Below are 27,989 nucleotides of genomic sequence, written 5' to 3'. Positions count from 1 at the left end.
TAAAATTAGGTCCAAACCACTATTAAAAAATGTGAAATATGCAAATTTTCAAGTGGCAACAAGGGGCACAGGAAGGGATCCATAAAAATTAGTAAGAGTTGCTTTGATTTCTCCTTGTTTCCACTGTCTTTGTATACCTTGTGATCACACAGATCTCAGCAATTCTTTTCAGTCAGGCAGGAGATGAACTAAAGTATCATCAGTGATTTCAGCAGGGAAGATTGGCTGCATAAGGACTGAAAGGCTATTTTAAAAGAGAAATGTGCAGTAAGGTCTGTTCATGTAAACACTTGGAAAACACAGGAACAAAAGTATTTTCTAACCACAGAGCTGTGAAATCGGTGGAGTCATGTGGATCTATAATAAATGGCAGAATCTTTTAAAATGCTAAGCCTTCTTGAAAGACTGCATTTAGAATCACACGAGTACTTATTTGTGTTTAATGGCAAGCTGCAAAGATCATATTCCCAAATTAATATAGCTCAATATCTTTTAAAAAGGCAGTAATCCTTTATGTCTATTTCTCACAAAACATAGAGTGAAGAACTGATAATTAAAGGCAATATAAAATGGTAGGCAAGATGAAACAGATGGCTGTAATGTAATTCTTGAGTCTTAACTGGCACTTAACTCTAACTCTTTCAATTTGACAAATACAATAAGACACCTATGTTGACATACATATGGTATGCTTAACTACTTTTATTTATGTAACTGAGGTATTAAAATTGTCTTGAAAAGCGGACATCTAAAGAAGAGAAAATGAAATGAAGAGGAGAATAGTAGTCGCTGTTTTTGCTGATCTATATGATAGCAGTGGCTGTTCTTCCTCCAATATTCTTCAAGTTTCCATGCAAAGTCTGTCTTTTGCTTTGCCGAATAAGTAACTTGGAAAAGTGAGAGGAAGTCCGCTGTTTTTCAGCAAGAATTAGTTATGAAGACTTTTTTTTTTTTTTTTAATGAAGTATAACAAGCTAAAAGTGTGTGCATCTCACACGCTGCATATCATACACTTTTAATATATACACTGTCCTTATACACAAGCATCCTTTATGTACACCGATACCGCCTTCACTAGGAAATTAAAAGTCAATAGATAATGAACCTTGTGCTGTATCTTCTCTTCCTCTAACATAGATTTCGCATGGAATCTCCTCCATCACTCTGTCTTCTATGACTTGCTCAGGGCAGTCATGTGCTTGTTTGAAAGTGTAACTACTTTTTTTGAATGTGCTATTAAATGTTTTCATTGGCTGAGGTTGTGCAAAATCATTGCGGAAGGGAAGTTCCATGGAGCTGAGGTTTGTCCTGCTTTGTTTTATATTGGAGGCCTGAGAGCCACAGTGATGGTCATGAATGCATCTGGAAGCTGTTGAAGAGCGTCTCATTTTCTGATAGTTTTCAAGTTCTTCTGATAAATCTGCCAAATCTGCAGAAATTTCTTTGTCCCTCAGTGAAAAGAGTTCGTAATGTGGAGGATCAAATACTTCCTGGAAGCCAGTTTTATTGAAAGCAGTCTTGCAAGCCATAACCTTTTTGCGAGGTTGCTTTACTTGTACTAGAATTGAAATGATAAGAAGAACTAAAACAATCCCTGATGTTATGCCAATGATTGTTCCGTGTGTTCTGGTGATTTGTTCAAACAATCCAGATTTTTTTTTTTCTGCAAGGAAAAAATAGGGATTATGAGAAGGCTTTCAGTATTTTTCACATTTTGGATTGTATGTTAGAAATAGGCAACTGTGATCACTAGGTAGGTGCTGTTCTATTAATGAAATGACTTCATGGTACCAGTGACTAGACTGTATGTCAATAGGATTTGTCCTATTGACAAGTCTAATTGTCCACCTTCGTTAGTGACTGCATATCTAATTTAGTGGCAGGTGTAACTTTGTGGTCAGTGCATGCTTAGTCATCTGGGTCTGTACTGATCAATTAACATTCCAAAAACTACAATTTTAACAGCTACAGATGCTTCTCCCATCAAAGTAAGCTTGTGCTGGTAACGTTCCCTCTGATGCCAGTGGAAGAAAACTTGGAGTTAAATGCATCTGTTTGTTCTTTAAAATTGAATATTACTACAGTGACAATGTAAGGCTGTCTTTACTGTTTGTTTTCACATCTTTTGGAAATTTAGTGTCTGTCCGTTGCACAAAGTCTGCTAGAAAGACTGCAACAAAGGGAACTTCAGCAGAGGTATATTCCAGTTGTAATTGTTCACTAATAGTCTGTTGGGGGTAAAAGTGGGAGAAGGGGGCAAAAAACTCAACCAGATCATGTGCATTTTTGGGTAGTACTTCATATGAAAACACACAAGATGGCAGCATCAGAACAAAATGGTTCTCCATATACAGAATTCTTATTTTAAGATTAAAATTTTCCAGATGGATTTCTGTTCTGTAAAGTACTACTTTCAGAAGATCAAAAGAATTCTACACCAATAGAATCTGCTATATTCACTAGCAGAGAAAAAAAAAAAAAAAAAAAAAAAAAAAAGCATTTAAGACTATGTAGAAGAAAACACTGCCTAATTATTATGTATTTTCCAGTATTGGGCTTCTGGCATCTGGGTATGTCTGTTAGGAACCTAAGTACTGGACACACTGCACAAGAAGGGTTAAATACCCTCAGTGCAGACTAAAACCACCCATACACTACATGGGGTCCCGGGGAATTGGCTAGAAAGCAATACTTAAAATACTGTTACACTTCACAGCTCAGGCCATTTACTCTTAGTTACATTTATGCTTTTAATGAAAAGGAGGAGATCTCCCTTTGTTCTGTCAAGTTTCAATCTTCAGTCAGCATACTTTTGTGGGAGATAGGAATTTCAGTGCTATGATAATTTTCTCATGCATCTAGGTTTCTTAATTCTTGGATATTTTTTAATCATAAAGGTCTTAATCAAAATGTCTTACCCAGCTGCTTCAAAGAAATTACCCATGACTTATGATTTTAGTTTTTTAAATCTTTATGCCCCATTGGGCTGCAGGCATAAGGTAGGTCACAACATGCTCAGATTTAGGTGGTCATTGATATGGACTAAATGAGAACTCTAGGTGCCCAAGGGAACTGGGAACAACTGAGAAGCTTTCTTTTTAAAGATAGAAAATGTTCATTTGGTTGTATCAATCTCCTCAATTCTACCTTAGCTGGCAAGATGGATCCAGCTGTCAGCTGTCTTGTGATTATATGCTCTGCAACTTTTAAAGCAGAATTTAAATTGTATCTGACATAAAACATGGTAAGTTATTCTGCACCAGTTGCAGTATGTACAAATACTGGGAAAGACACATCCTTCACTGGTGATACAGTTCTTATGGAATTTATTTTTTAAATACTACAGAATAATAAGGAAATGTGGATTCTAGGTGAAGTTCTAGAAGAGTATTTGCAGAGAAGGGAAACATCTGGAAGTTGCACATGATAGGCAACAGAGGATATTATGAAAGCTAAAGACTATTTAGAGGAAACTTATTTTCCAACTGAAAACTTAAGAGTAATGGATCATGTTTTTTAGCTGTATCCTTACATAATATGTAATACTTCCATTATGTAACACACCTTGTAAAGCGTTGTGTATTCTTTATACTGTTAACTTGAAACTATTTCTAGACTTTCCTTACAAAAAGCTTTGACCATTTGTACAAATGAGAAGAAATTTTCTTTGAAATTGAGTACACATTTTAATCTTTCAGGATTTTTTTTCTAGACCTTTAATTTGTCAGAGAACAAACTTGTTTGTTTTGCTTCTTAGGAGAAATTTTTTTATTTACTTTAAACTGCTTCTGTTCCAACTCTGAAAAATTAACTTATTGTTGAGACATGTAAAATATATATATAACTTTATCTTTGAAGACTGCTGTGTCTACTTCAGTCTTGAAAAAGACTTTGTGCTTGAAGGTTTGTCTGTCTTTTTTCCAGTTGTATCTTCTCTTTTGGTGATAAAAGATACAACTTGTCCCTTCAGTCCTTGCTTCATTTAAGTTTTTAGGAACAGAGAGGATGCAACTTGGTAAATGCTGAATTCAACTGACTATTAAGCTAACACCCTTTTAAAACGAAGAGTATATGCTGAAGAAGAGATTTGATTATAGTTAGATTAATCTTCAATATGCTTACAAGCCTCCTGAGTTTAAGTAAAAATTTGCAACAGCTTCCTGAGATTAGGAGAATTGCTGTCTTCAGCTTATTTCCAGGACAATAATTTCATGGCTTTCCTGAAAGGCAAACTGACCAGTGTGGATCATTAAGGCTATACTTCACTCTCTATTTACCTCTGCAGTGATTTTCATCCCAGGGGTATGCACAGTTTTGAATGCCATTGCAGACTAAAGAATTATTGATGCACATGTTGCTATGGCAGAAGTAAGTGTTGCCTGAGCAGGGAGCTGCAGAAGAGAAGAGGAAGAAAATGTTAGGGATTTTCAGTAACTCAGAAATTGCAAGAAAGAATAAAAAAAACAACAGAAAGAAACTAGTAAATTCCCATCATTTTTAACACGCATATTCTCTTTAAAATTTCAAACAAAATCACTTCTTATTAATTATCAGATGATTTACTCTTTTGTTCGTTTTGTTGCTTTCCAGTGCATTACTGATGCTACAAACAAAATGTTCTTGCTCAGAATGCAAGGCAGAAAGAAAAGTCACCTGACACAGATAATGGTAGAAGGATTTAATACTTGTCTTTAAAGGCTTAATGCTTAAATCACATGCTCATCATCAATTATAAATTTATTCAGTCTGCTGTGCATCTGCTGTGTAGATGGTATAGCTGGTTGTGAAGCAGTTCCTGAACATCTGCATTTTAGAGTCTATTAATATCTTAAGACAAATCAGATTTCAGCTTGTGGTGGCCTGTTTCAGAAACTGCAAGAGATTTCAGAAACTGGGGGCATCTAAGTCACTCCTACTTGTGAATCAAAGCTCTTAGATCCTCCTATTAGAGCTAATGCGGGGATTAAGTGAGTAACGTTTATCTTTTTATCTGTTTACATATAGTTAGAAATTTGAAGAAATAATTTAACTAAAAAGTTCCTCTAAGGATTCTGTGTATTCGTGTGTGTTATACATAAGTTCTTGACGTTAGACAGCTACTTAAGAAAAAAAAGGCTGTTTTCAGGATGGTGTATAATGTAACTGAGATCTCTATGACTTCAGAACAAGACAAGAAATTAGTTTTTCCTTTTTCTGTCTCAGTAATGTGATATTTTTATTATAGAAGTGACTCTTTTTATGGTAATCAATACGTAGCAGCATAGATGTTGTGACATACATAATTCTACTACTTGGTTTCATAGGGAGAATTTATTTTGGAGCAGTCTTAATTTTCTAAAACTTAAAGCAAAGCCCAAAGGATGCAATAGGGCAGCATGACAAGTCCTGTGTACAGCATGTTTCTCACTTATTCTGCCTCTTAGACTTCAGACTCTCATTGACAAAAATAGGATTTATGCCTAAAGAAGAGAAGAAAATTCAAATTGGCATTCCCTAACCCTATTAGTCATGTCTTCCTGTTCTGCTGCTGCTTCTCTACTCACCAGCACATTCTCTATTCTATATTCCTGTGTAGTTTCCTTAGCAGTTTTTGGGTGATGGCTTTTGTTCATGGGCCCATAAAAATAGGACAGATGAACTTCATTTTCCATTGTTTGTTATTTAGAGAGTACAAAGTCTGTCTACCAGTTATAATGATTGATTGGTTCCAGTCCAGGACTTCAAGGACATAGCTGGACTCTTATCTCAACAGCTGCCTCAGACTTGTGCAGCATTCAGTGTTCTTTATATACAGAATTGTTCATGTACTGAATCAAGCCAGAAATGAGACACATTGATCTTTTTGGTAGCTGAAGTGCAAGGAGCACTAAATATTTGTTAGGTGACTGTCTCGCATAATTAGTTCGTTTATGCAAATCTTTTCAGAAATATTGATTGTTTACATGGTTGGCTTCTTATAATTACAAATCATTAGTAAGGTAAAGGAGATAAACAGCTTAGAGATCTGAAAAGAAGACAAGCTGAAACTCACCATTTTCAGTTAGAAAACTTGCTTATCAATATACTATTTAAAAATACAGGAGAAACTTAGTTTTCAGACATGTACTTTTGAATTACCCTATCCAAGAAAGACAGTATCTGTAGTTAGAAGATAAATAAAAATAACAGTGTAGCATTGCAGACTCAACTCTGGCAATGACTTCTGAACTGCTTTAAAACTGTAAGTAAGGAATGTTACCTACCCTTAGAAGTAGGCACTGTTTCAGCCTCTTGCACTTATTCCCTGTCCCCAGTATCTATAATATAAATGAATAATTTCCCCTGCCAAAGTTCATAGCTTTTTTGAGATTGAAAGCTGGAATAACCTGCACTATCAGTAATATTATATTACTGACCATCGTGAAATAAAAACTACTGGAAAAGCTGTTATAAATTTGATAAGCTGTGCTTAAAACTTCACCGTAACTAAAGTTGATTAAATGCCCACTGCATGTTAAGCAATAGAGTAATTTCTGAAACATGCAATTGCCTCTTACTATCATGTATACAACATTAAGCAATAAAGCATTTATCTTAAATTACTCTTGCTTTACAAAGACTGTTGCAGAGAAAGTAACTTCCATCCTGTATTAACATATCCTGTGTGATGGAGCTGAACATAAAATCTGTTACCTGTAAGTTGAATTATTTGTCCAAGATGGTGATCAGTATCCCTTTCAGGACTGTTACTTTTGTCAAAAGAAGTTACTTCTTTGACAGTAAACCTATTCTCAAGAGGAAGTTGAAAACTTTCAGCAGAAAGCACAGCTCTATCTCCTGACGTGGCAGATAAGTTTTATTCAGTTCTCCCCATAGATCTCAGCTCTAGTCTATAGTTCCAAACTTATTACTTCTGTGCTGAAGATGCCACTTCAGTTTTCAGGTTCTGCAGTGTGGATCATGTAGACCCTTGTGAATATGTGAGGCAACAAAGTTCAGTTAAGTTCAGAGAGCTTTCTTCACTTGGCAGATCTCACAAACAGCATGCTTTTAAGAAGCATCTTAGGCATTGTTCTCATTGTCTCTAATGCAGGCTGTGGAATCCAAATAGAAACTAAGAAAAGCATTTGCAGCTCTGCTTTTAATATAGGCTTTTTAATAAATTGGAATTTAACTGCTTTATATGCAGTTGTGCCATAACTGGGGAAGCACACGTGGGACTGTTTTAGAATGCAGTGGAGAAAGGAGGCAACAACATAGGTGTAGTAGGAGTAGATCTGTGGTTGAAGCTGTGAGTAGAAAAAGATCCAGACTCTGGATGGACTCTGCATGGTCACAGGCATTCTCTTGTCCTTTGAACATCCAGTGTGGGCTTGAGAAGAGCCTGTCCTGGTGTTTGGCAGGGAAGCAGAAGTTGGGTGCTTCAGTCCCATTGTTGTCTTTTAAGTAAGTCTGTGCATGTCTGTAGTACTCAGTAAGAATGACCTACACTAAGGCTGCATTAGCATTGAATTCAAATGAAAAATAAAACTTCTAAGAAAGAAGGAAAGTCATTTTTCAGGAACTATGGTGCAACTGTAATAAAGCAAGTATTTAACAAAAACACTCCTATCCAAAGGAAACACTGGTTTTGAGTGTGTGCTCCTATTGCACAAGGTATAGTTATAGCTTTTTCTGTAATTCTTGAGGTAACCCAATACCAGGAGAATGAACTCTTTGAAATCTACTTACGATCCACAAATGAAGTGAACAGCATTCGGAATCTGCTTAGTCTGCTGCCTTCGTCTGCCCACATTCGCACCACACCAGTTCCGGTCTGCAGCATGACATCGTTTGCTACAGTGCTGCAAAACTTTGCCTTCAGGTTTTCAATAGAACTGCTTCCATCATATACAGCAACAAAGTTTCTTTTGCATTCATTGGAATGCTCCATTTGATAGTCCAGAAATCGTAAATAGATCTGTTAGAAAAAAGAAATGAATATCTCCAGGAAAAGTAATACAGAGAAGACAATTTTCTTTTTAGGAAATCTTGAATAAGATATTTTAAGCTGCTTAGACCTTTGTTAAGCCTACACTGAGTTACTCTAAAGCAGATGCAGGAAACACATAAGTGTCCTGAAGAATGTTAATGGTATTTTGACTGCCCTCTTGCCTTTTTAATTCATAAAAATAACACTAAAATATAAGGGAAGGAATCTAGTCAGAAAAGCTCTGAAGCAAAATAAATTAATCACAGTTTGTTGCTTTAGAATGGTGGAAGCTAATTACTAATCCATAGCAGTGTTACGGAAGACATAAGCCACGAAGACATGAGTAATTTGAATAAAAATGGAAGTGGGAGAAAAGCAAACTGGCTGCTTAGGACAAATTTATAAAATTAAGCCAATGATAACTCCTGCAGAAATAGAGATTTAACACAGGTAAAGGCAACATATGTGGTAGATCATATACAGCGGGGAAATTAGAAGACCAAGAGAATACTTGGAGAGTAAACAAATAATTTATCTTGCTGGGAAACTTGGGAAAGGCTGTAATTTGGTTACAAGTGCATAGAAAGATGACTGGGGTTTTTAATCCCTTGTTATGTCAGTCTTGGGACTTCCAAAATTCTAGTGACAGTTGAGGAGATATATAGTTAAGTCACCTCTAAATTAAGACCTTATTTAAACTTTAGAATTCTCAAGCTATCCATTATTTTGCCAGAGAAGAAATCTACCCATGTGGGGGCTTGGGTCTCCTACACTGTGGGAGAGGGGGTCATAATCCATCAGGTGCTCACTGTGCTCTTTAGATAAGCTTGGGTCTTGACTGCCTGCACATACAATTGCCTCTCTGGCTGATGCTGTGAATGTTAAAGGCATTTTTCACAGCACAGTTCTTCATGTGTATGCCTAATGACAAGAATCTCAACTCCTGTTTAATTTTTGAAGAAGACTGTGGATGAATACCATGCATGACTGCTATACTACCAGTTTTTCTGTCCTTCTGCCAGATCTTGCTCTTTACCTTAACTAGTGTGAAAGCCCTTTAAATCTGGATTTCAAAGAATTCACTAAAACAAAAGCACTACTTTTGTGTGGGGAAAAAACATGCCCTCCCAACACTTGACAGAATTTATTCAAAACCCAGTAAAAGAGAGTGTGAGAGATTGATTACACTTGTACACCCTGACTCTTCCTTTCTTTCTGGTTTCTGCCAGAGGCAGGTTGCCAACGCTTTCATTCTGTGAAAAGGTGCAGCCTGTGTCATAGTATCTCATAAACATGGGTGTGAGCTGCAGGTGCTCATATTTTCATTTAATGTTTGGCTTTATCTTTGTACTGTGAAATTACAATGGAAACTAAAAATAAATTAGAACTTTTTCAATAAAGCTATTCTGCATACAAAAACAAAGGAGTAATTCCACCGAAAAGGCTCAGTTCTGCAAAAGGTCCTTCCAGTTAGTGTGCCAGGCAAGCAAATATAAAACACCTTTGCTCACAGATTATTTTGATTATTCTAGTAATTTTCTGATATATGGAGTGATTTATTCAATTTATATTATGCAGATTTTAAAAATCCTTTTATCGCTCAGTTGTCAGTTTTAAAAATTTGTTTTTTATTACAAAATCAAATTGAGGAAATTAAAAATGTCTATGCTTTGTTTCCTCAAGAGACAGCACCGTATCAGATCTAATGGGTTTTATCATCACAATTCAGCCAAATTAGAAGCTTGAGAAACCACTTTTAAAATATGAAGAGTTATTTTTCTGTAATGTTTTAACTCAATAATTTAGGATGATGATCTAATCTCAGAACTGACCCAACTACAACTATGCCTTCTGGCAACATTCAATAATTTATTAAAATACTTAAGCATAAGACCTGGTGCACTCGACTGGAAATGCAGAGAGAAAATGGTTTTATTATTGTTTCTGGAAGAACTGCTACTATTACTTAGACTAGTACAGGGCTCCTGGGAGTTGAGTCACTTCCTCAAAGGCTCAAATATATTAATGGAGTTTCAGTTTCTTGTCTTCTCCTCTTATTACTACCTTTTAGGTTGTTGTTTTATCGATTTGGAAGTTGCTGAATACTAACTCCTAGAAGTGGGTAAGAAGGCAAACACTAGCTTTGTCATCTTGGCAGGTCCTGCTATTAAAAAGACTTTTTTTCATCCTTTATGTACATGGAAAAGGCAAGCAGTAACATGTGCTTTAATACACATACAGAAGCAAAATTACAGATATGTATGCTATACAGAGAAAAAATTGTGTATTCTTCAGTGCAGTGCTTAAGTAATAACAAAGTGTGGCTTATATCAGAGGCTGTGATAATATAGCAAAGCTTTGTTGACTTCAAATAGAACCAAAATCCTGAGTACAATTACCGGCAGCAAAATTTTACCTGCATTACCTGGCAGCATTTTTACCTGCAGTTTTCCAATAAAAGCACAGGCCAAATCAAATGCCCTTGAAAAATGTTTCTATTCTATATTTAAAGTTTCACACAATATGAAGACAACACCATAGACTTGCTGCATATGTGGATTTTCGGAATAATTTATCTGAATTTCCTAAGCCACTGAAACATAATTCATTTCAGTGAAAGAGAGACATTATGTAAATTGCTATTACCTGTTAGTAATGACTTGGAAACCCATTACATACTGAATGATATGAATGAAACCCACCTTAGCATTTGGAGTAGCTTTAATTGTCCATATGCAATCAACTGCTTGTCCTGGTTTTGTTTTTTCTTCTTGTTCTACTTGACTGGAACGTACTATTCCATCAGCTCCTGAGAGCTCAAATTGGCAGTCTAGAGAGAACATATACCTTGCTGTCAAATGCAATGTGATATTAATTCAAAATTTCTTATATAAAGAAATTGGTATTGTAATACTAGACCTGGAATGGGATTTAAAATACCTCCTAGGTAAGTGAAGTCAGGATCTGTAATAGAAAGAAGTCATGAATCACAGGGGCTATCAATGCTTGAGAATCACTTCAAGGTTTATTACAATCTGAAGATGATGTCCATTTTTATTATGTCACAATAAAAATTACTAAAAGTTTGTTCAGTCAATTGGAGGGTACAAAGACAAGCTTTTTTTAGAGAATACATGATTTCACAAAGATTGAGCTTAGCTGACTAAGGCAATTCTATACTTACAGCTCAGATTTCCAGCATTAGGCATTATGTTTCTACACTATATTCTGAAATTTAACCATACCACTTTTCACTGAAATCTGTGGAGCTCCATAAGAGTACAAGAGACCTTTCTGTGTGCATCATTCTGACCAGATTGTTGTCTGTCTAGCTCGGAACAGTGTGAACTGGAGTGCTTTTGTAGAATGTATCAACACTTTGAAATTGCTAATTTCTATTAATAATGAATATAAAGAAGGCAGCTCAGTACTGAAGTTATTTTTTCTTTGGATACTCTTGTTGCTTATATTAGGCCAAGTAGCACAGTTCTAAACATCATTAATTAGGGCAGAATTCAGCCTTAATTGCTCTTCTAATGTACCTTCTTCTAAATGCCAAGTGTATGTACTGTACATATCTGCATAGCAAACTGTGTTAATATACTATATGTATTCTAGTAGTGAGTTAATAATATACTTTCTTTTAATGGTTAGATGATGGTACTTAACTGTACTGTGACTGGGGCTTGGCTAAAATTGGGTCTGGAGTGGTCTGGGATGCTTTACATTTCAGTGATCAGGTTTGTGTTTCCCCACAAATTGCATGCTTTCCTGGGTGTTGTGTTGAAAATCACCAAGGAAATCACATACATCCTAGTGTGTATGTGTGTGTGAGGTGTTAGTCTGTCTAAGCAGAAAAAGTACTCCAGCCTGGGACTGGGTTAAATTAGTTTTGGAACTGATGTTAATGAAATGGCTGTAGAAATGGACTTAGCAAAATGTAGAAATATTGTCCCTGTGGAAATATTGTAGTGGATCACTCTTGGTAGACTGGTTACCACATTAATCTGAAGAGTTTTCAAGTCTAAATCCCTAGCAAGGTATACATTCTGTAAATAGCAATACATAATTGTGTGTAGTATATTCACGTGCTGTAGGGGTAAAGACCAGTTGGGTACATAAGACAGCATAAAACAGTTATGGCCGTGTATCCATTTATAGCAGTAGTAGAGCTGACATTTGTATATTGTGTTTTGTCCCAAAGGACAATAAAGTGCTGATACTACACATGTATTGTATCTATGAAATACAGCAGTCAAGCATTGTACAAGGATATCAGGTCAAATTTACTTGTGAAAAGAATGTCCTGCCAGTTTAAAGTGGCCCCACAGAGCAGATTAGTTGTTCTCTGTCTAAAGGCACAGTCAGCATATGATCTGCTCCTTCTGCACTGAAAACAACTCAGTACTTTGAGCAAAGAATAATTCTGTTTTCTGAGTTGGTGGTTTGTGGGAATCTAGTTACGTTGATAGCTGATATTTATATTGTCTATGTGTTTCCTCAGGCTTTTCAGTAATGGAAAATTAAAATAGTTTGCATCTAGCTGGAAGTCCTATTATAGACTGACTTCAGGTGTTTCTGTCAGCATGTCGTACATTCCTAGAAGACAGGCTGCTGAAAATGCCAGCTGCTAGCCTGCACTGGTGGACCTGGTACGAGTTACCAAAGAGGGAAGTTGCTAAAGTCTTCAGCACAAACAAGATCAACTGACTCTTCATTAGGAAAGTATAAACCTGTAATTCTCTGCAGTCAATTTTCCAAAGTGTTTTTATTTAAGTATGCTACAGGATTAGCAGGACTGGTCTATCTCTAACTGTTGTATTGTCTCTTTTGCCCTCGTAAGTATTTACAATTAAATACAGTTCTGACTGCCAGCATAAACACACCCACAGAGTTCAGTGGGAGCAAATGGTCTTTAATTTGGTTGTTAATTTTAAGTACCTTTACCTGGTATAAATGAGTACTTTGCTTGAAATCCCTTTCCTTCCAGCTCCTCATCAGAAATAAACTTGATCCACATAAATCTCCCCGTTGATCTAATTAGTGCAGGACTTTTCAGACCACAGTAACGATCGATTAGAGGGGAGAAGCCAAAAGGTCCATCTCGAACCTCCAGATGATCAAACCGACATTCAAATGAAGGTTCAATGTAATAAGGTTCGTCAAAGGTCAACTCAATTCTTTGCCGTGGAGCAGCTAGACATAAAAAATTAAGCAAAAGATTAAATGCAGATCTATATAAGAAAAGCATGAAGACATGAAATAGTGGAGAGACCTCCAAAACAGCAAGATAACAAAAGAGACTGGACACTTCTCAAATTATGTCTGGCAGTCTGCTCCAAAAACTCAGGTATACTGTACCAAAAATTCAACAACTGAAGAATTCATACTTTTTAATGGAATTATATGAAATGTTTTCTCTTTTTTTAAATAACTGAGTAGTAAGCAAGGACATAAATTTAAAATATCACATGTAACAGATGTCAACATTTATGCAAAGGTATTCAAGCAAGGATAAATATTAAAATATAAATTAAAAATAATGGTCTTTGGGGCCAAAATGCATTAAAGAGGAAAAAACTTTGAAGGATGAAGAAAAGAATGGAAAAGATCTCAAGAAATCACTGGCATATTTCCTAAACAGTAAGCCCAAATTTGGAGATGCTTTTGCTGGAGACATCTTCTATTAGAATACTCAGAAAAGTGTAAATGGCTTCATTTACATGATCAGTACAAGAGTGATGGTTCTAAGTCTGAACCAGGATTTGGATCAGACTCCTAAATCCTGATGCAGTACAGCTAAGGTTACTTATTGACTGCACTTTCACATCTGTAGTTCGGAACTGTGCCTTTATATTGTATGTATAGATTTAGGGTTGTTCTTGTCATCTGTTGTCCTAAATGAACCTTCAGATACTAACTGGTATCAGGAATGACAGCATTAACAAATCAAATGCTGTCTGCTTCTGCTGGATGCAAAAAGAATTTATTTATACATCTCTAATAGTGTTTAGATCTTTACACCTTAATTATACAAGAGTTAAAGACATTCCTGGCTGTTAGTTTGCACATAGTGTGGTGGTCTGGAAGGACAATATTTTAATTAGAAATTGTGGAGGAACTGTGTTTTGCCTATTTCTTGCCACAGTAATAACAGTGAGGACAGAGGCATGGAAAACAATTCTGTGCCCTGTGGAAACTGCCCTGCACAAGGAAGATCTAGCATTAGGTCTGGTATGTCTGAACTCTGAAGATGGACAGAGTATCTGCTCTTCAGGTACTTAGTGGCAGGGAAGATGCAAAACATCCGCTGCATAAGCACAGAAGCAAAATTGAGGGTCTCTATTAACCAGTCAAAAAAAACCTCACTGAAACATGTTACTTGAGGTACATTAATTAATTGATATGAATCTGATGGTGAAGCTTACTAGCTGACTTCAGCGGGTTTTGGATGCATTCTAGTAAGAGGAAAAATAATTAGTGTGTCCTAAGTCTTACAGCCCTTATCCAAGATATTCCCATCAGATTGTGTTTTATCAAGTTAATGAATTTTTTGTCCCCATTGCATGACTTCAGTAGTGACCTCAGCAGTGCTAATAAACCTCCATTTTTAGTACAGTGCTATGGTGACAGACAGGTGTGGGGATTTTTATTAATAAAGGGCAGCATAAAGATCCTCTGCCTCTGAGATACACTTAGCCTGATAGAGTGTGGCCTGGCAAATGCTAAAATGGTTTTTCAGCCATTTTTTTTGCAATTTATTATCAGCAATATTGTAAGTGATATTAAGGTAAGCTACAGTTTTCATCATAATATTTCTTTGCCTTCATGGATTACAGTAGATCTGATGCTGCTCTTTCAGGCTGTGAGGGTATGTCTTATTCCATATTGATAATTCCTGCATGATTGCCTTTTATATTAACTTGCTCTTATTACTTGAGAGAGCACATTTAGCTTCTTGCTAAACCAAAGGACGGCAGAATTGATTATATTACAAATATGATTATTCAATACTTGACAGTATAGTAAAATGTCACGGTTTTAACAATTTGACATAATCTGTTTGACAGTAAGATTACAATACAGCAAAACACAAAGGCAGCCCATACCTTCCAAGATGTAGATGCACTCTTGATTTGGTGGGTACATGTTAGGGTAGTTTGGTGAAGCAAAGTGTCCTCCATTACTGGTCCGTACCCAGTTATCACACTGGGTAGGAGGAATGCGATTCAATCCAATAGTTTGCCCACCTTCAGGGAAAATAAAGTGATGAAATAAATGTCTCCTGCAAATATGCAAATTTTGTTTTTCACAAATGAAACAGTGACATAATGCATAGCCTATATTAAAAAAAATGTTTTGGTTGAGAACCATCTTATCACCTATGCCACTTGTTAATAAATAGGGAAATCTTTTGTTTAATTTATGATGTGGTATATCCTGATGAGATCATGGTTTCTGAATACCAGATCTGTACAGTAGTCCTTGGGAAAGGAAGAGAAGGTGTAATTTTTTTTACCCAAGCGAGTTTAGATTCCTTGATGCTTTTTTCCAAGACAAATAGTCATTATGGTTGTCAATAGAACAGCTTTATTTTATGGTCTGTATCTTTTCCATTCCTATCCAAATGTAATCCAAAATATTTGTTAGCGTGTACCATTTTTGACCCTGATTCCAGAGTAAACTGAAGTACATGGCCCTTAGGCTATTTACAATAACATGTTGCAGTACAAAATGCTTCTGATATGTAAATAAGCTAAATATAGCCATGATAGTTAAAATTACTAGCAGTAATTAGACTGCACTGGTAGCTAAGGGGCTCGTTTAAGATCAAAGATCTCTTCTTCTAGATGCACAGAGAAATACACTCTGTAGCTGAGGTGATGCAGTTTACTAAGGTTATGCACCATGCTGGACCATGCACAGAAGCTTTGTTAGTTCAGATTTCCTTATCCTTTGAGCACGGGCTTGGAACAGTAAGATCCTTCTGACATTGTTTTTAAGTAACTTTGACCTCATTGATACCAACAGAACTAGAGAGAAAACAGGATATGTGGTTTCTGCTGGATTTTCCCAAACCTCAGAGGGATGCTCTCCTAGTATTATTTATGTTTACAGTTTTTCCTTGCAGACCTTTCAGTCCCCACTGATAAGGGTCATAGCCGCCTTAGTCAATTACATCACCTTCCTCTGATTACTTGGCAGCCTGTATTTATGGGGGTGAAAAAATCTTAGTCTCTTCTGCAGAAACTGTTCTAGGAAATTATGTAGGTGTCATTTCAAGGAATTCTTCTCACCTATGTGTGGATTAATCACGCATATGACAAAATAAGTCATATGAAACTAATGCCTTCCCCACTCAGGAGGTGTTGGCTTCAAAAACATTTGTGGGTGGACTACTTGAAAAGCTTGTTGTCAGATAGAGAAAACATGGATTTCCATGGTGTTTTTTTTTCTTCCCCCCCATCCTCTAAAGGCCGAAACCACAGAATTTTAATGGTGTAAGTGAACCTTCATCTGTTTTTAACTGGGGGGGGGGGGGGTTGGGGGCGGAAGAGAAGCAGCAAAATGGTTGCGAGGGGAATGGAAAATATTGGAATTCAAATTGTTAATTGAAGACCTACTAGTATCTGAACACAGCTGCTTTCTTTGACTTATTTGGCTTAACTCTGAACTGTAAAACTCGTACATTTTTTTTGGAAAGAAAATCATCAAAATAAAATTGTACCTTGTGTCTTCTGTGCAACAGCAATCCCTTCCACAACAAGGATTGTTACTAGCAACACTGATAAGAGAAATTGAACAGGAAAAGCATCAGTAATTGAACAAAATTATATACCATTTTATGCAGTCCCTATTCACAGAAATCCTAGAATCACTAGCCAAAACAACTCAGAACACACAAAAGTACACAATTTATGTGCTTTTTAACATTTCAGCTTTAGGAAACCAGTGCAGTTTAAGTGCACTACAGGTTCTTCTTCCAGGCTGTTAAGAATGCCTATATGAAAGCAGCCATTTGTTGCTTGAGGGGACTTCAAGAATCTTCTGTAGAGTATCTACTAATTTGAAAGCGTCTTATAAAATTAAACAGTATCTATCTTCTACATAATTTCATATCCTGAACTCAGATGTTTGGCAGATATATTGAAGCATATTTATCTTAAAACTCCATATGCATAACACGTGTACAACAGATTTGTCAAGCTTACACAAAATTAACTAAGACCAGGAAGGGAAATGGGAATGAAGTTGGAGTATATTATTATGCCACTCTTCAAACCCTTGGTTTGCCTTCATCTTGAATACCTCTATTAATTCTGGAGCCACATGTTAGAGTGCTTCTGGATAGAACAGAATATGAGTTGCAATATCATGTGTGTTGCTGAGACAGTGAATGGAGAGCAACAGCTCAGTTTCCTTTCCCATACAAAACCCAAGGGGTAGCACTAGCAAGTGGCATTTTCAAAGCAAACTAAGTTTTTTTTTTTTTTTTTTTTTTTTTTTTTTAATGTACATATTTCATAATGCATCATTAAAATAGAAAATTCAGCTTCAGGAAGCCCTTGAGTCGTAAGCTGCTGGATGTCTGCAGCTTATGGGATAGTATTTGGGATAGTATCTGGGATAGTATTTGGGCAAACATCATCTGCTCTGTGTTTATACTCTTTCTGAGGTCTCTGCTTTATCATCTCTGCGATGAAGATAGAAAGCTAGATGGACCTTTAATTTGACCTGGCATGGCCTTTCCCATGTTTTTAATCTATTTTCTAGTATTAAGTCAGACAAACAACAGCCTCATTTATGGAGAAAAAAAGATTTCAGCAGGAATTCTATTGTCACATTGAAAAGTTCATTCTTTTTTCCCAGTTTTTCCCTCATTGCTCAGGTATTTTATTATCTCATGCTGAATGGCATTTTCTCTATCTGTGATTCCTCTGTGTTGCTTATTAGACTTTCAGCCCTTCAGTGAGTTCTGGAGGGAGCATGCACTGACTGTGAACTACTGCAATCCTGACTAAATTCATATAGATGCTACTGTAATGTTGGCACAGATATATTATCTTGGGGAAAGATAGAAGGAATCAAAGCCTGCCTCTGGAAGTGCCAGTCTTACATTACTGTTTTATTATGTATGTTTCTGCTGCCCTTTCTTCTCTCCACCAACATTAAAAAAGATTGTACATGGTTATGAGACTTACCTCAGCAACAACCATTTTTTCTCCTAAAGACTCCCACCCTCTATTTTGCAATGACATTGCAATCTCAAATCAATTTAGACCACTTTTATAACTCTGTGCTGCTGCTTAAAGTGCAAAATGGGCTTTGACTTTTTTTTCTTAAAGCAAGAAAACACAAAACCCACAGCGGTCCTTTATAAGAAAAGCAAATACTTCCACGACTAACAAAATTCATGCAGACATTATTCACTTTCAAGTGAGAAATCTATGGTTTTTTTTTTTTTTTTTTTTTTTTTTTTTTTTTTTTTTAGTACAGCTGTCTGCTGTCACTAATGCTAATATTGTACCTTTTTGCTTTGTTTTTCACCTTAAGAATATCAGTAAGCACCTATCATTATTTCAGTGATTGTGGTGTCTTCTACAGAACATAAAAATAGACACTCAGTTACACGAACCAGTGATTTCCCTTCTTGAAATGATGTGAAGACAGAACAAGGACTTCAGACAATCTGATTGGTTTTCACTAAAGCCTGTGTGCTTCTATAAATAGTTGAGAGCTGTGTGTGTGTGTAAGTGCAAAAGAACAGTGCATGTTTCCTGCAGAACAGCATGGGCATGCAGACGCTTATGGAAGATAAATGGTCTGAATATTTGTCTTACAATCTTCCTTTTGTCATGTTATGTGGATGAGTGGATATAGTACTTATGGGCCACCTTCTCACTGTCCCCTGCCCTTCTCATCCTTTTCGTTTTTAATCTCTTCCATCTCTTTGCCTTTCCCTCACAATGCCTCTGTAGCAAATGTTTAAGGGCCTGTCTTTGCCATTTCTTTTATCCCTGGTGATAAAGACACCTCTTTTTTTAGGCACACTGATGAATATTCTCTGTGTGGGCTGTCCTTGTCTCTGTGACATTGTGACTGAAGAGGTGGAGAGAGGACTTATTTCCATTCTTCTAGAGAGTAGTGGGCAGGGACCCCTAAAGCGATATCACCTTAAACTGGGTGCATTTACATGACACAGTACAATGCATGATAGCAAATAGGAGTTTTTTGGCTGGAAACAAGGCCTATCAATGTTCAGGATGAAAGGAAAAGAAAGAAGGGAAAGAAACGAGCCAGGATATTTTTAAACATTTTAGACTGCTTCCATTAACCCATTTTTGTCTATTTTTTAAAAACAACAAAGCAGTCACTCGGTGTCCTGAATCCATATCACTTCCCGGAAAAATATTTACAAATCTCAGAGATGAATTTGGACCATAGAAGTCAGTAATAAGGAAAGCAGATGTCAAAAGAAGAGACAGCTCCTGTAGGACAGCTCAGTGGGGAGCTCGTGCTGAGCAGTGTGCTGGCAGTGCGTGCGGGGACACGGACCCAGCAGGCAGAGCAGGCAGAGACACTGAGCTACTTCCACAGAAAGTCTTGTAGCACTTTCAGAAGGATCAGAAACAATCTTGTTATTTTTGAAAAACTGAAATTCAAAAAGAATGCACCTGAACTTGCAGTAGGACATAGTATTCCTCTACTTCTTTTGTTCTGTCTTTTAAAGTCTGTCACCTATCAGTGTGACATGACTGTTCTTCCATGAGGATGAAAGGGAACTCTAGACTTAGCTCTGTATTCTACCATGTTACTAGAAATAGAAGCAGCAAGTGTGTAAAAATGCCACTTGAAGTTGGCTTGCTAATGTAAGCAAGAGCATGAACAGTGCAGGACTGCATGACTGCACTGAATATCTAAGGGACAGAAGGATGTTTTGGATGATTGTTAATGCAAAGAGTGAGGTGAGAATTCTACTAGAGATCTGGGAGACTGACCTCGTTGTCTTGCAGCTGTTTAGCTGATAAAGATGATAGAGGCTAGAACTTCTGCAACTTATATTAAGCTTCTACTTCGTGGCATCTAAACTGTAGGAGAGGCTATCATGAAACCAACAGCAGCAAAAACATTGAGGCGGCAGATTAAGTGGAGCTTCTTTAATTCATGGATCTGATACTTGCTAAAAACTTTTATAAAAACTTTCATAAATTATGGTGCACGGTTTTGTACTACCACTTAAAGCTCTGATAGTTTTTACCTGTGTGAACACTAACTGGAAATGAAGCAGAAGTGGCAAGCTTCTGTCTGTTTATAAAAAGAATCTATTTTTCATATTATTCGCTTCTTTGCATGAAAGATTTTAGATCACATAGCCTGCAGACAGCTGTATAAATTTTTAAGAGTGAATACACTAATCATACGTTGCGAGTTATTATTACTACTCAGTTGTTGAAAAAAGCTTATGGAATAACCTAAAAGAGTCCTATAAACTGGTGTGATAAATTACATATTTTTGTGGGAGCCAAGATTCTCTTTGCTGGCATTTCTTAGAGTTTTCTGAAATGTCTATGAGATGCAAAAAACATTTTCTAGCTTGTCTTTGAAGTATATATAGAGAGGTTAAAAAATCAGTGGCTCCTATTTCTCTTTAAAAAATAGAATAATATAGTTTTATAGTAACCACCATTGAGAAATCAGAGTTTTGCTTAAAGAAACCAGTGCTGTAGGCTGCAGATCTGACATATGCTTGTACCTTCTTGCAAGATGCAGTCTTCAGATTTCATGCAGTACACTAGTGCTCTGAGCTCTCTACAGTATGTCTTTCCTCTGCTTTTTCTGCATGCTCTAGGGATCTTCACATATAGAGAAAACACACAAAATTTGCTGTGTAGCTGTGAGAGCAGTGTCTGTCTTCAGTGATAACAATGGGGGATCTATGCATGCAGGGCAAGCTGAATATCAAAGTTGGGAGCAATCACGCAGAACTCAGAAACAGTGAAAATTTCCACCAATTCTTAAAATAAAGACATGATCATTTAGAGTATTACACATTCTTAGTAATTGCAGTAGTCAGAATCCTAGGGATAAAGTTGACAGACATTGCTTAGAGCAGGATTCCCTGTTTTATCTCTGTGCTGTACTCCCTGGATTAGGCAGCACCTTATGTACACACAGTCCAAATAGACAGTAATTGGCAACACACAGGTCATGAATGTTAGAACAACTTGCCAGGATGCGTGCTTCTTTCTGGCAGATACAGCCTTGTGTAACAAATGCTTATCTTAATTATATACTGTGTTTTGCCTTATGGGAATGAATCCTTTGCTATGTACTATTCTTAAACCCAGCTCTTAATTTTCCCCTGCGTGCTATAATTAATACTACTTTCAGGAACTGCTAATTGCAGTATCCCAGCACTTATGTCCAATGATTTTCCATGTGTTTTGTCTAAACAACGTGGTGGAGACATTAATGTGGTGGAGACATTTGTGATATTACACCCTGTCTTATTCTCTGGCCAAGGGCATATATACAGTAGGAATTGCTCACATTAATTTTAGTTGTCGTTAAAGGACTCCATCAAGTGTAGGAACCCACAGTGCTAGGTGCTGAACATATTCAAAGTATTTGACTTGGTCTTGGAAGAAACTTCTTCAGTTTAGACAAAACAATGTGAAGTGAGGAAAGGATGGATTTTGTATAATTACATGTGGATACTCACTTCCTTTTCTTTCAGAAAGGTAATTAAGTGCATTTCTGATTCAAGCCATTTTTAACTCAGAAACAGACAAACTGTAAATCCCAGAGGAATTAGGTTTTTTTTCCCTCTTCCTAGCACTTGGTGACATTTAGTAGTTGATAAAAGCAATACTGGATTGCATCTATTGCTGCTTTTTTAAGCAAACTGCTGAGGATGAAAACAGGGCAGTTTTTGAATTCCACGTGCTCTTATAGTTCAATCTGTATATATTCCCTGATTTCTTATGATCTCAACAGGACATGAGCCGATTGTTAAAATCAGTATCACAGAGCAGTAAAGTTGGCTGCCTAGAACTTAGCCTATTAACAGCTTCAGTGATTTCCTTATTTTTAAACTTATTTATTTATTTATTTATTTAGATACTGGAAAATAGTGCAGGATTGCAGCAGAATGAAGTAACAGAGAGGAAGGTGTGCATAAGGCATGATGTATTTCAGCTGTTTGTAATCTTTACTCAGAGCACGCTAGTGGAGCGGCCATCCCATTTTTAATCCTCCTCACAAATGCTACGTAGCAGAAGTGGGCTTCATCAGCTATTTACAGTGACTCTAGCACCCTTCTAAGATCCAAATCTTGTTAGCCATTAGTGGGCTGGCAGGATGTCTGAATGCACCCAGGTCTGTGCTCAGATGAGAGTTTCATCTCTCTCTGTCAGTAGGGATTCCTCTCTTTAAGATTGCCCCAAAAAAATACCCAACAAATTTAGTCCATATCTCTGCTGAGAAATGAGGTTAACTGGTTCAGGAAGTACATGCAGTTTTCCCACTTCCCTTTGATCAAATCATCCGCAGAGCAATTCATGCTTGGATGGATCTGTGACAGAGCCCCCTCCAGGTTTGCTCAAAACATTTAATGTTTCTGATCCTGCCTCCATTAGGAATAGTTGAGCAGCTGTGGGTTGCTTCATTCTACCAGTTTGCTCTACATCCTTTTATTATAATCCATTTCTGGGTATCTCTGCCAGCAAATTTTCTGCCAGAGGAATAATATATTTTATTTTGAAGATAGAAGCTTTCTTTATTATTTGGAATATCCTTTTTCATCTCCAAGCTGGGTGCAGTAATAGACTGCTGAGAAGGCTGCATCTGTAAACCGTGTTGATGAGGAATTCCAAAACCTTGTTAAATTAAATACATTGGCTTAAAGTTTAGGTGGTTTCCCTGTAACTGACAGAACGGATCCTGCTGCACATGACTATTCTGAATACATCTTTCCCAGAGATTATGTACTCCTACAACGCTGCTGGGATATTGATACTCTTGACTTAGATCAGATTGTATCAAACTTCTTCATCTCTTTCCTTTATTATCAATATGTGGGTTTTTTTTCAGTGAAGTTTTTTTTTCAGGAATAATATCTTGGAATTAGTACTAAAAGTTCTTCTGCCTTCTGTCATGTCTGAGAGCAGCTAATATAGAGTATCATTTTTTTTCCTGGCTCCCCAGTCTCAGTCCATTGAAAAGAGACTGCTCTGTGTTCATGGATTTTAATGTCTGCTAGAAGAGGAGGTTTTGTGATAGGCATTGTTAACATCTTGGCAGTCCCTTCCTGATGCATAGTGGGCCAGCTTCATAATAACAGAACATGGAGAGAAGCACAAAGATAAGCTAAAATAAAAGGAATATGGATTTTTTTTCATGAAAAGCTACCCGCTGTTTTTTTGGTTGAAAATTTTACACTCCTCCACCCCATTCACTTGCTGTATTTGAAGCAGCAGCTGTCAGTCATGTATCAAGAAAGGGAGCAAGCTATGTAAGTTGTCCAAGACTGCCAAGTGTTTCATTAATTAAAAAACAAATTGGAGTATACAGGGCAGAAAAGCAGCAAGCCAGTTTGCAGTGCTACAACTGTAGCCAAGGCACTGTAATTAAGATTGTGCTTTGGTCTAGATAAGCATGTCCACTACTGCACGTGTAACCTGCTTGGTGTGTAAATAATGTGTATGCACAATTTCTGGTACAATTGCAGATATTTAGCAGCTCTCTTCACCATCCCTGCAATGAATTACACTGTGAATTTCTGACAGGTTCATAAATGATTAATAGCTTATAAAGTTTCACTTGGGGAGTAATCTTTCTGTCTAATCTCTCTCCATGAATTAAACCTTAGGGAAGGTGCAGAACATCTTGGCTTTTTGGGAGACAGGGATACATAATTCAGCAGCTCCTTTAGCTTCAGTCCAGTGTCATCCAGCACTCCAGCTACATCTATATACCAGATTATGAAACTGAACTTTTCTATTAATATCAATATATTTAGAACCAACTTGTTTTTGTAAAAAAACTTGTAGCAGTCATTGTCAAATACGTCTTGGGAGAACTAGAGAGCTAGTTCTATGCTTTTGAAGTTATGCTACTCTGAGAGCAGCATATTTTGGATACTTGTTTCTATATATACTAAAAATAACACATAGCACATACCATCAGATACCTGTTTAGAGCTTTTTCAAACCTATTCTACAGTTACCTGAGTTACTTCTGCTTAACTGCTTGGCAGCACAAGCTGTCTGGTGCTCAGCTTTCTTATAGTGCAGCAGAAAAGATTGCAAGTAGCTCCTGGTTTTAGCCAAAAAACAAAATTCTGGCTTACACTTGATACTGCTCTCATTAGGGCCACTTGCAGTCTCTACAGACAATACTTCCCTCTTGGTTTCAGCACACAAGTCATGAATTTGTCTTTTAAATTTTATTTTTCTCTGCTCATTTTCAGCTTCCTGGGTCATTTTTACACCTTTTTATTTTGGGAGCAGGAGGCTGTAATTCCTAGCTTTCACGTGGAAGGAAGCATTACTTCCAAGCTCCACATATTTGTGAGAAATTAGCTATTAAAATCATGCCAAAATGCAAATGAGAGGGCTGAGCAGAATGGCAGCAAGTTAATCATAGCAGTCCACATTCTCGCAACCTGTCTGAGTTGGAAATAACCCTGTACCTCACTGGAAGGTTGGCAGTGTTGGCTTCCCAGGAGTAGTGGACATTTGTCCACTGGCTGTTGCATTATCAGGACCAAATGACCAATTCTCTAGCTGGCTTTTTGAGGTAATCCAATGCAATAACCGAAGCAGTCCGAAACGAACACAGTCAGGATTCAACTTAGGGTTAATGTAATTCAACATTTGTGTTGTTTGCTGTTGTTTTTTTGGACTAGTCATGCGTGGAAATGAAGGAAGGGAGCATATCTGAAAACTGGGAACAAGCCTCTAGCCTATATCTTTTGGGGCAATAAGAGATATATGGATATTTAAGGTAGATATATTTAGTTCCAACGTGTAACAGAAACAAGGCTTTATGAAGAAAGCAGCTGCATTTCTCTTGTATGAAGGAGAGGATGATGGTGCCTTATTATTGTAGAGCAATTGCATTCTGCAAGCTGTTTCATTCAAGAATGCTTCCAGTGGTGTCCAAAACACTGAGAGCTGGAGACGGGAGGAAAAGGATTTGTGCATAGATGTCCAACTCACAGCGAGCACCTCGGCCTCCGATCTGTGCCTCGTGCTGCTGAAGGAACAGGTGGGCACAGCCCACAAAACCTGCAGCACTGCTGCAGCCTCAGTGCTGCTGTGGCCCAGCACCATTTCCATGCAGCAATACAGTTTGGCAAATTCAGATGAGGGCAAGTAACCAAAGTAAGAGATGCTCTAGTACATACTGTGAAGCATTAAAAAGTTTCCTCAACACTATGGATGAGACAGTATGAATTATATTAAAATGTTTCTGTGTTTCATAGGTGATAAGAACTCAGTAAGTAAAACAAAGCTATCTGTATGGAGATAAAAATTACTGTCGCTGTGATTAGTTTCCATGCAGGATTTAAGATGCATCTCGTAAAATATGGTGCTTGATTTGAACGTTCCTCCCAATGGTTTCCTTTTAGGATTAAATCTGTATGTCTATTTATAGGAATCTTTCTTCCCTCTTTGTGATCAGATCTGACTACATGAAGACTCCTCATGCAGAGATAAAAGGGCGTGTACAGTGCTAAGTAACAATACCTTATTTCTGAAGTCATGGCAAGTGATGCATTTGGAATATTAACGACTTACTGACTAATGGCTTTGTGTTCTTTATAATATTTAAATTGCATCAAAAACTTCCTTTACAGGGACAATTCTTTTCAACTGGACTCTAATGTGATCATAAAAGATCAGAGTTGGTCTATTCAGGAGAACTCCTCTATGGGTAAATGTGCAGGAATTGCATATTTCTGAAATGCAATTCAATCTGCGTATGTAGAAGGTAATTAAGAAGCAGAAGCACCAGTTGTATTTGTTGGTGGTTTTATCGTGGTTCAGCTATGCATTAACCATGTTATTTAAAGAGGAAGTAAAAAACCTAAATGCAATTCCTTGCCCAGTGAGCCTTTTGTTCCCACGTTTGTGAAATCAGTGGCTGGTTAACACCTACGTACAGTGGGCTTTTATTGAAAGCAAGCATCTTCTGGCTGTCAATTATGATGCTAATAAATGAAAAATATTTATTTAAAGCCTCAAGGCATCTATCCTTCAGGTCGGGAATACAGACTTTTATGGGTTATGGAAACATTCTGGATTGAAATCACTTTTTACAACTTTCATACCGTGGGAGGACATCAGTGCACATCAGAATCAGTTCTCCACGCTGCAGTGATGCCTTGATGGTTTCAATAATGCAAGCAGACGTTCCAAAATTTCCTAATGGAATAATTTAATAAAAAACTCCCTAATAGTTTGAGTCTGGCATTGCTAGAGAAGATACAGAATGCGAGAAATCCGCTCCTGAGGCACAAGGTTAACGGTCACGTTTAGCTTTATTTTCTGACAAATCTTTCACCCACGTCGAGCCGTATAAATAATAGCACAGATAAAGGCAGGCTAGGAGGAAGGCTGGCTGCCCTCAGCCGTTTACCCCTGCGTCTCAAGAAGTTAGTAACGAGATTTACAGGCTACAGGGGAAAGAGAAACAGAGGTGAACACCGGTCAAGCACCAGCTTGTGACACAGGCGGCCGGTTTTGCGAAAACCTTGCAGAAAACAGATCTCGCTCCTGATAACAAGCAAAAGCACCTGACCACAGTTACACAGCTCGTTAGGACAGTTAAGAGAACAGAAAGTGCATTGTTAACAGCGAAAAGATGGAGCTGGGGGAAGCTCTCGGTGTGCCCCGGCTACGCGCGGGGAGCACCGGGGCGAGCTCACCGCCACCGCGCGCCCAGCCCAGCTCAGCCCCCAGCCCAGCTCAGCCCCCAGCCCAGCTCAGCCCCGCCGCCCTGCCCTGCCCAGCCGCGACGGGAGCGCGGGGGCTGACCGCGGGCGCATCCCAGCGGGACGGACGCGAGCCTCTCCGGAGCAGCGGGCGGCCTCGCTGCCCCGCGCTCCTCGGCCGAAAGTTTCCGCTGCCGGCGGGAGGGCGGGCGGCGAGACGGCCCCGGGCGCCCCCGGGCAGCTTCCCCCGCGGAGAGCACGGCGCCGTCCCGCGGCTCCTACCTTCCAGCACCGAGCAGACTTTGCGCAGGGCCATCGTCTCTCGGCGGGCCGCGGCGGCGACTCCGCGGAGGCGGCGATCAGCGGCGCTCCATGGCCGCGGCAGCCCCCCGCGAGGGCGCTGTGGCCCGCGGCTACGGCTCGGCCGGCCCCCGCCCGCCCGCGGCCATGCCCGGCGCCCCCGCGCGGGGCGCGCTCAGCCTCCGCCGCCCGAGCCCGGAGCCGCCGCGCTCAGTCCCATCTAGAGCGGGACGCGGCGGGGGCCGTCGGGGCCGGGCCGCCGCGGGGAGCGGCGAGGGGCTCCCCGTGGAGAGGGCCGAGCGTAGCCCGCCGGCTCGCAGCCCGACTGAAGCGGCCGCCGGTAGATGAAGCTCGTTTAAGATGTGAGGGGTGTTTGCTTGGCTGAGCCGCTTGTACGCATGTGCCCGCCCCCCGCGGAGCCCCGCGAGCTGCCGCAGCCGGCGGGGCGGCCGCGCTCCTCCCGCCCGGCAGGTACAGAGCGGGGGCGGCCGCCGCCCTCGCCCCGTCCGGCGGAGGGAATTCGGCGCCGGAGGCTCCGCCGGGCGTGAAGCTCCGGGGCCGTCCTCCCGCCCGGCTGCCGGGGTTTTCCCTGCTGCCGACAGGAGCCCGGGTCGCCGCTCCGGCATGCGGTGGCTCGGGAGAATCTGAGTCCCGTCCGCCGCCTTTGTCGGGCATCGCAGCGGCTGTGATCGGGGTGGAAAGCAGCCGGTGCCCTCCTCTTTTTCATACCGTTCCTCGTGGCGGGGCCCACGCGGCGGTAGCCGCCCGTATGGCTGCGTTGTGCCGCCTGGAGCCCGA

The 27,989-nt window shown here is 38.9% G+C and overlaps 1 protein-coding gene and 1 long non-coding RNA gene across 2 annotated transcripts in view; one reads left to right on the top strand and one right to left on the bottom strand.

The window, feature by feature from the left end:
• The window catches only part of LOC116243618 (uncharacterized), an 83,487-nt gene that overhangs the window by 30,955 nt on the left and 24,543 nt on the right, over positions 1 to 27,989 (top strand). The window lies entirely within an intron of this gene.
• Positions 982 to 27,320, bottom strand: NETO2 (neuropilin and tolloid like 2). The gene is made up of 9 exons (XM_031614927.2): positions 27,174 to 27,320; positions 16,680 to 16,736; positions 15,061 to 15,201; positions 12,899 to 13,147; positions 10,871 to 10,915; positions 10,654 to 10,781; positions 7,711 to 7,939; positions 4,278 to 4,391; positions 982 to 1,663 (listed from the first exon to the last, which is right to left on the bottom strand). Exons 1-9 carry the CDS (start codon positions 27,205 to 27,207, stop codon positions 1,083 to 1,085), a joined length of 1,578 nt encoding a protein of 525 aa, XP_031470787.2. The 5' UTR covers positions 27,208 to 27,320; the 3' UTR covers positions 982 to 1,082.

Source organism: Phasianus colchicus, chromosome 13 (assembly GCF_987193195.1).
Source record: "Phasianus colchicus chromosome 13, bPhaCol1.hap1.1, whole genome shotgun sequence".
Taxonomy (NCBI): domain Eukaryota; kingdom Metazoa; phylum Chordata; class Aves; order Galliformes; family Phasianidae; genus Phasianus; species Phasianus colchicus.
This window is presented reverse-complemented; position numbering and strand designations above follow the sequence as displayed.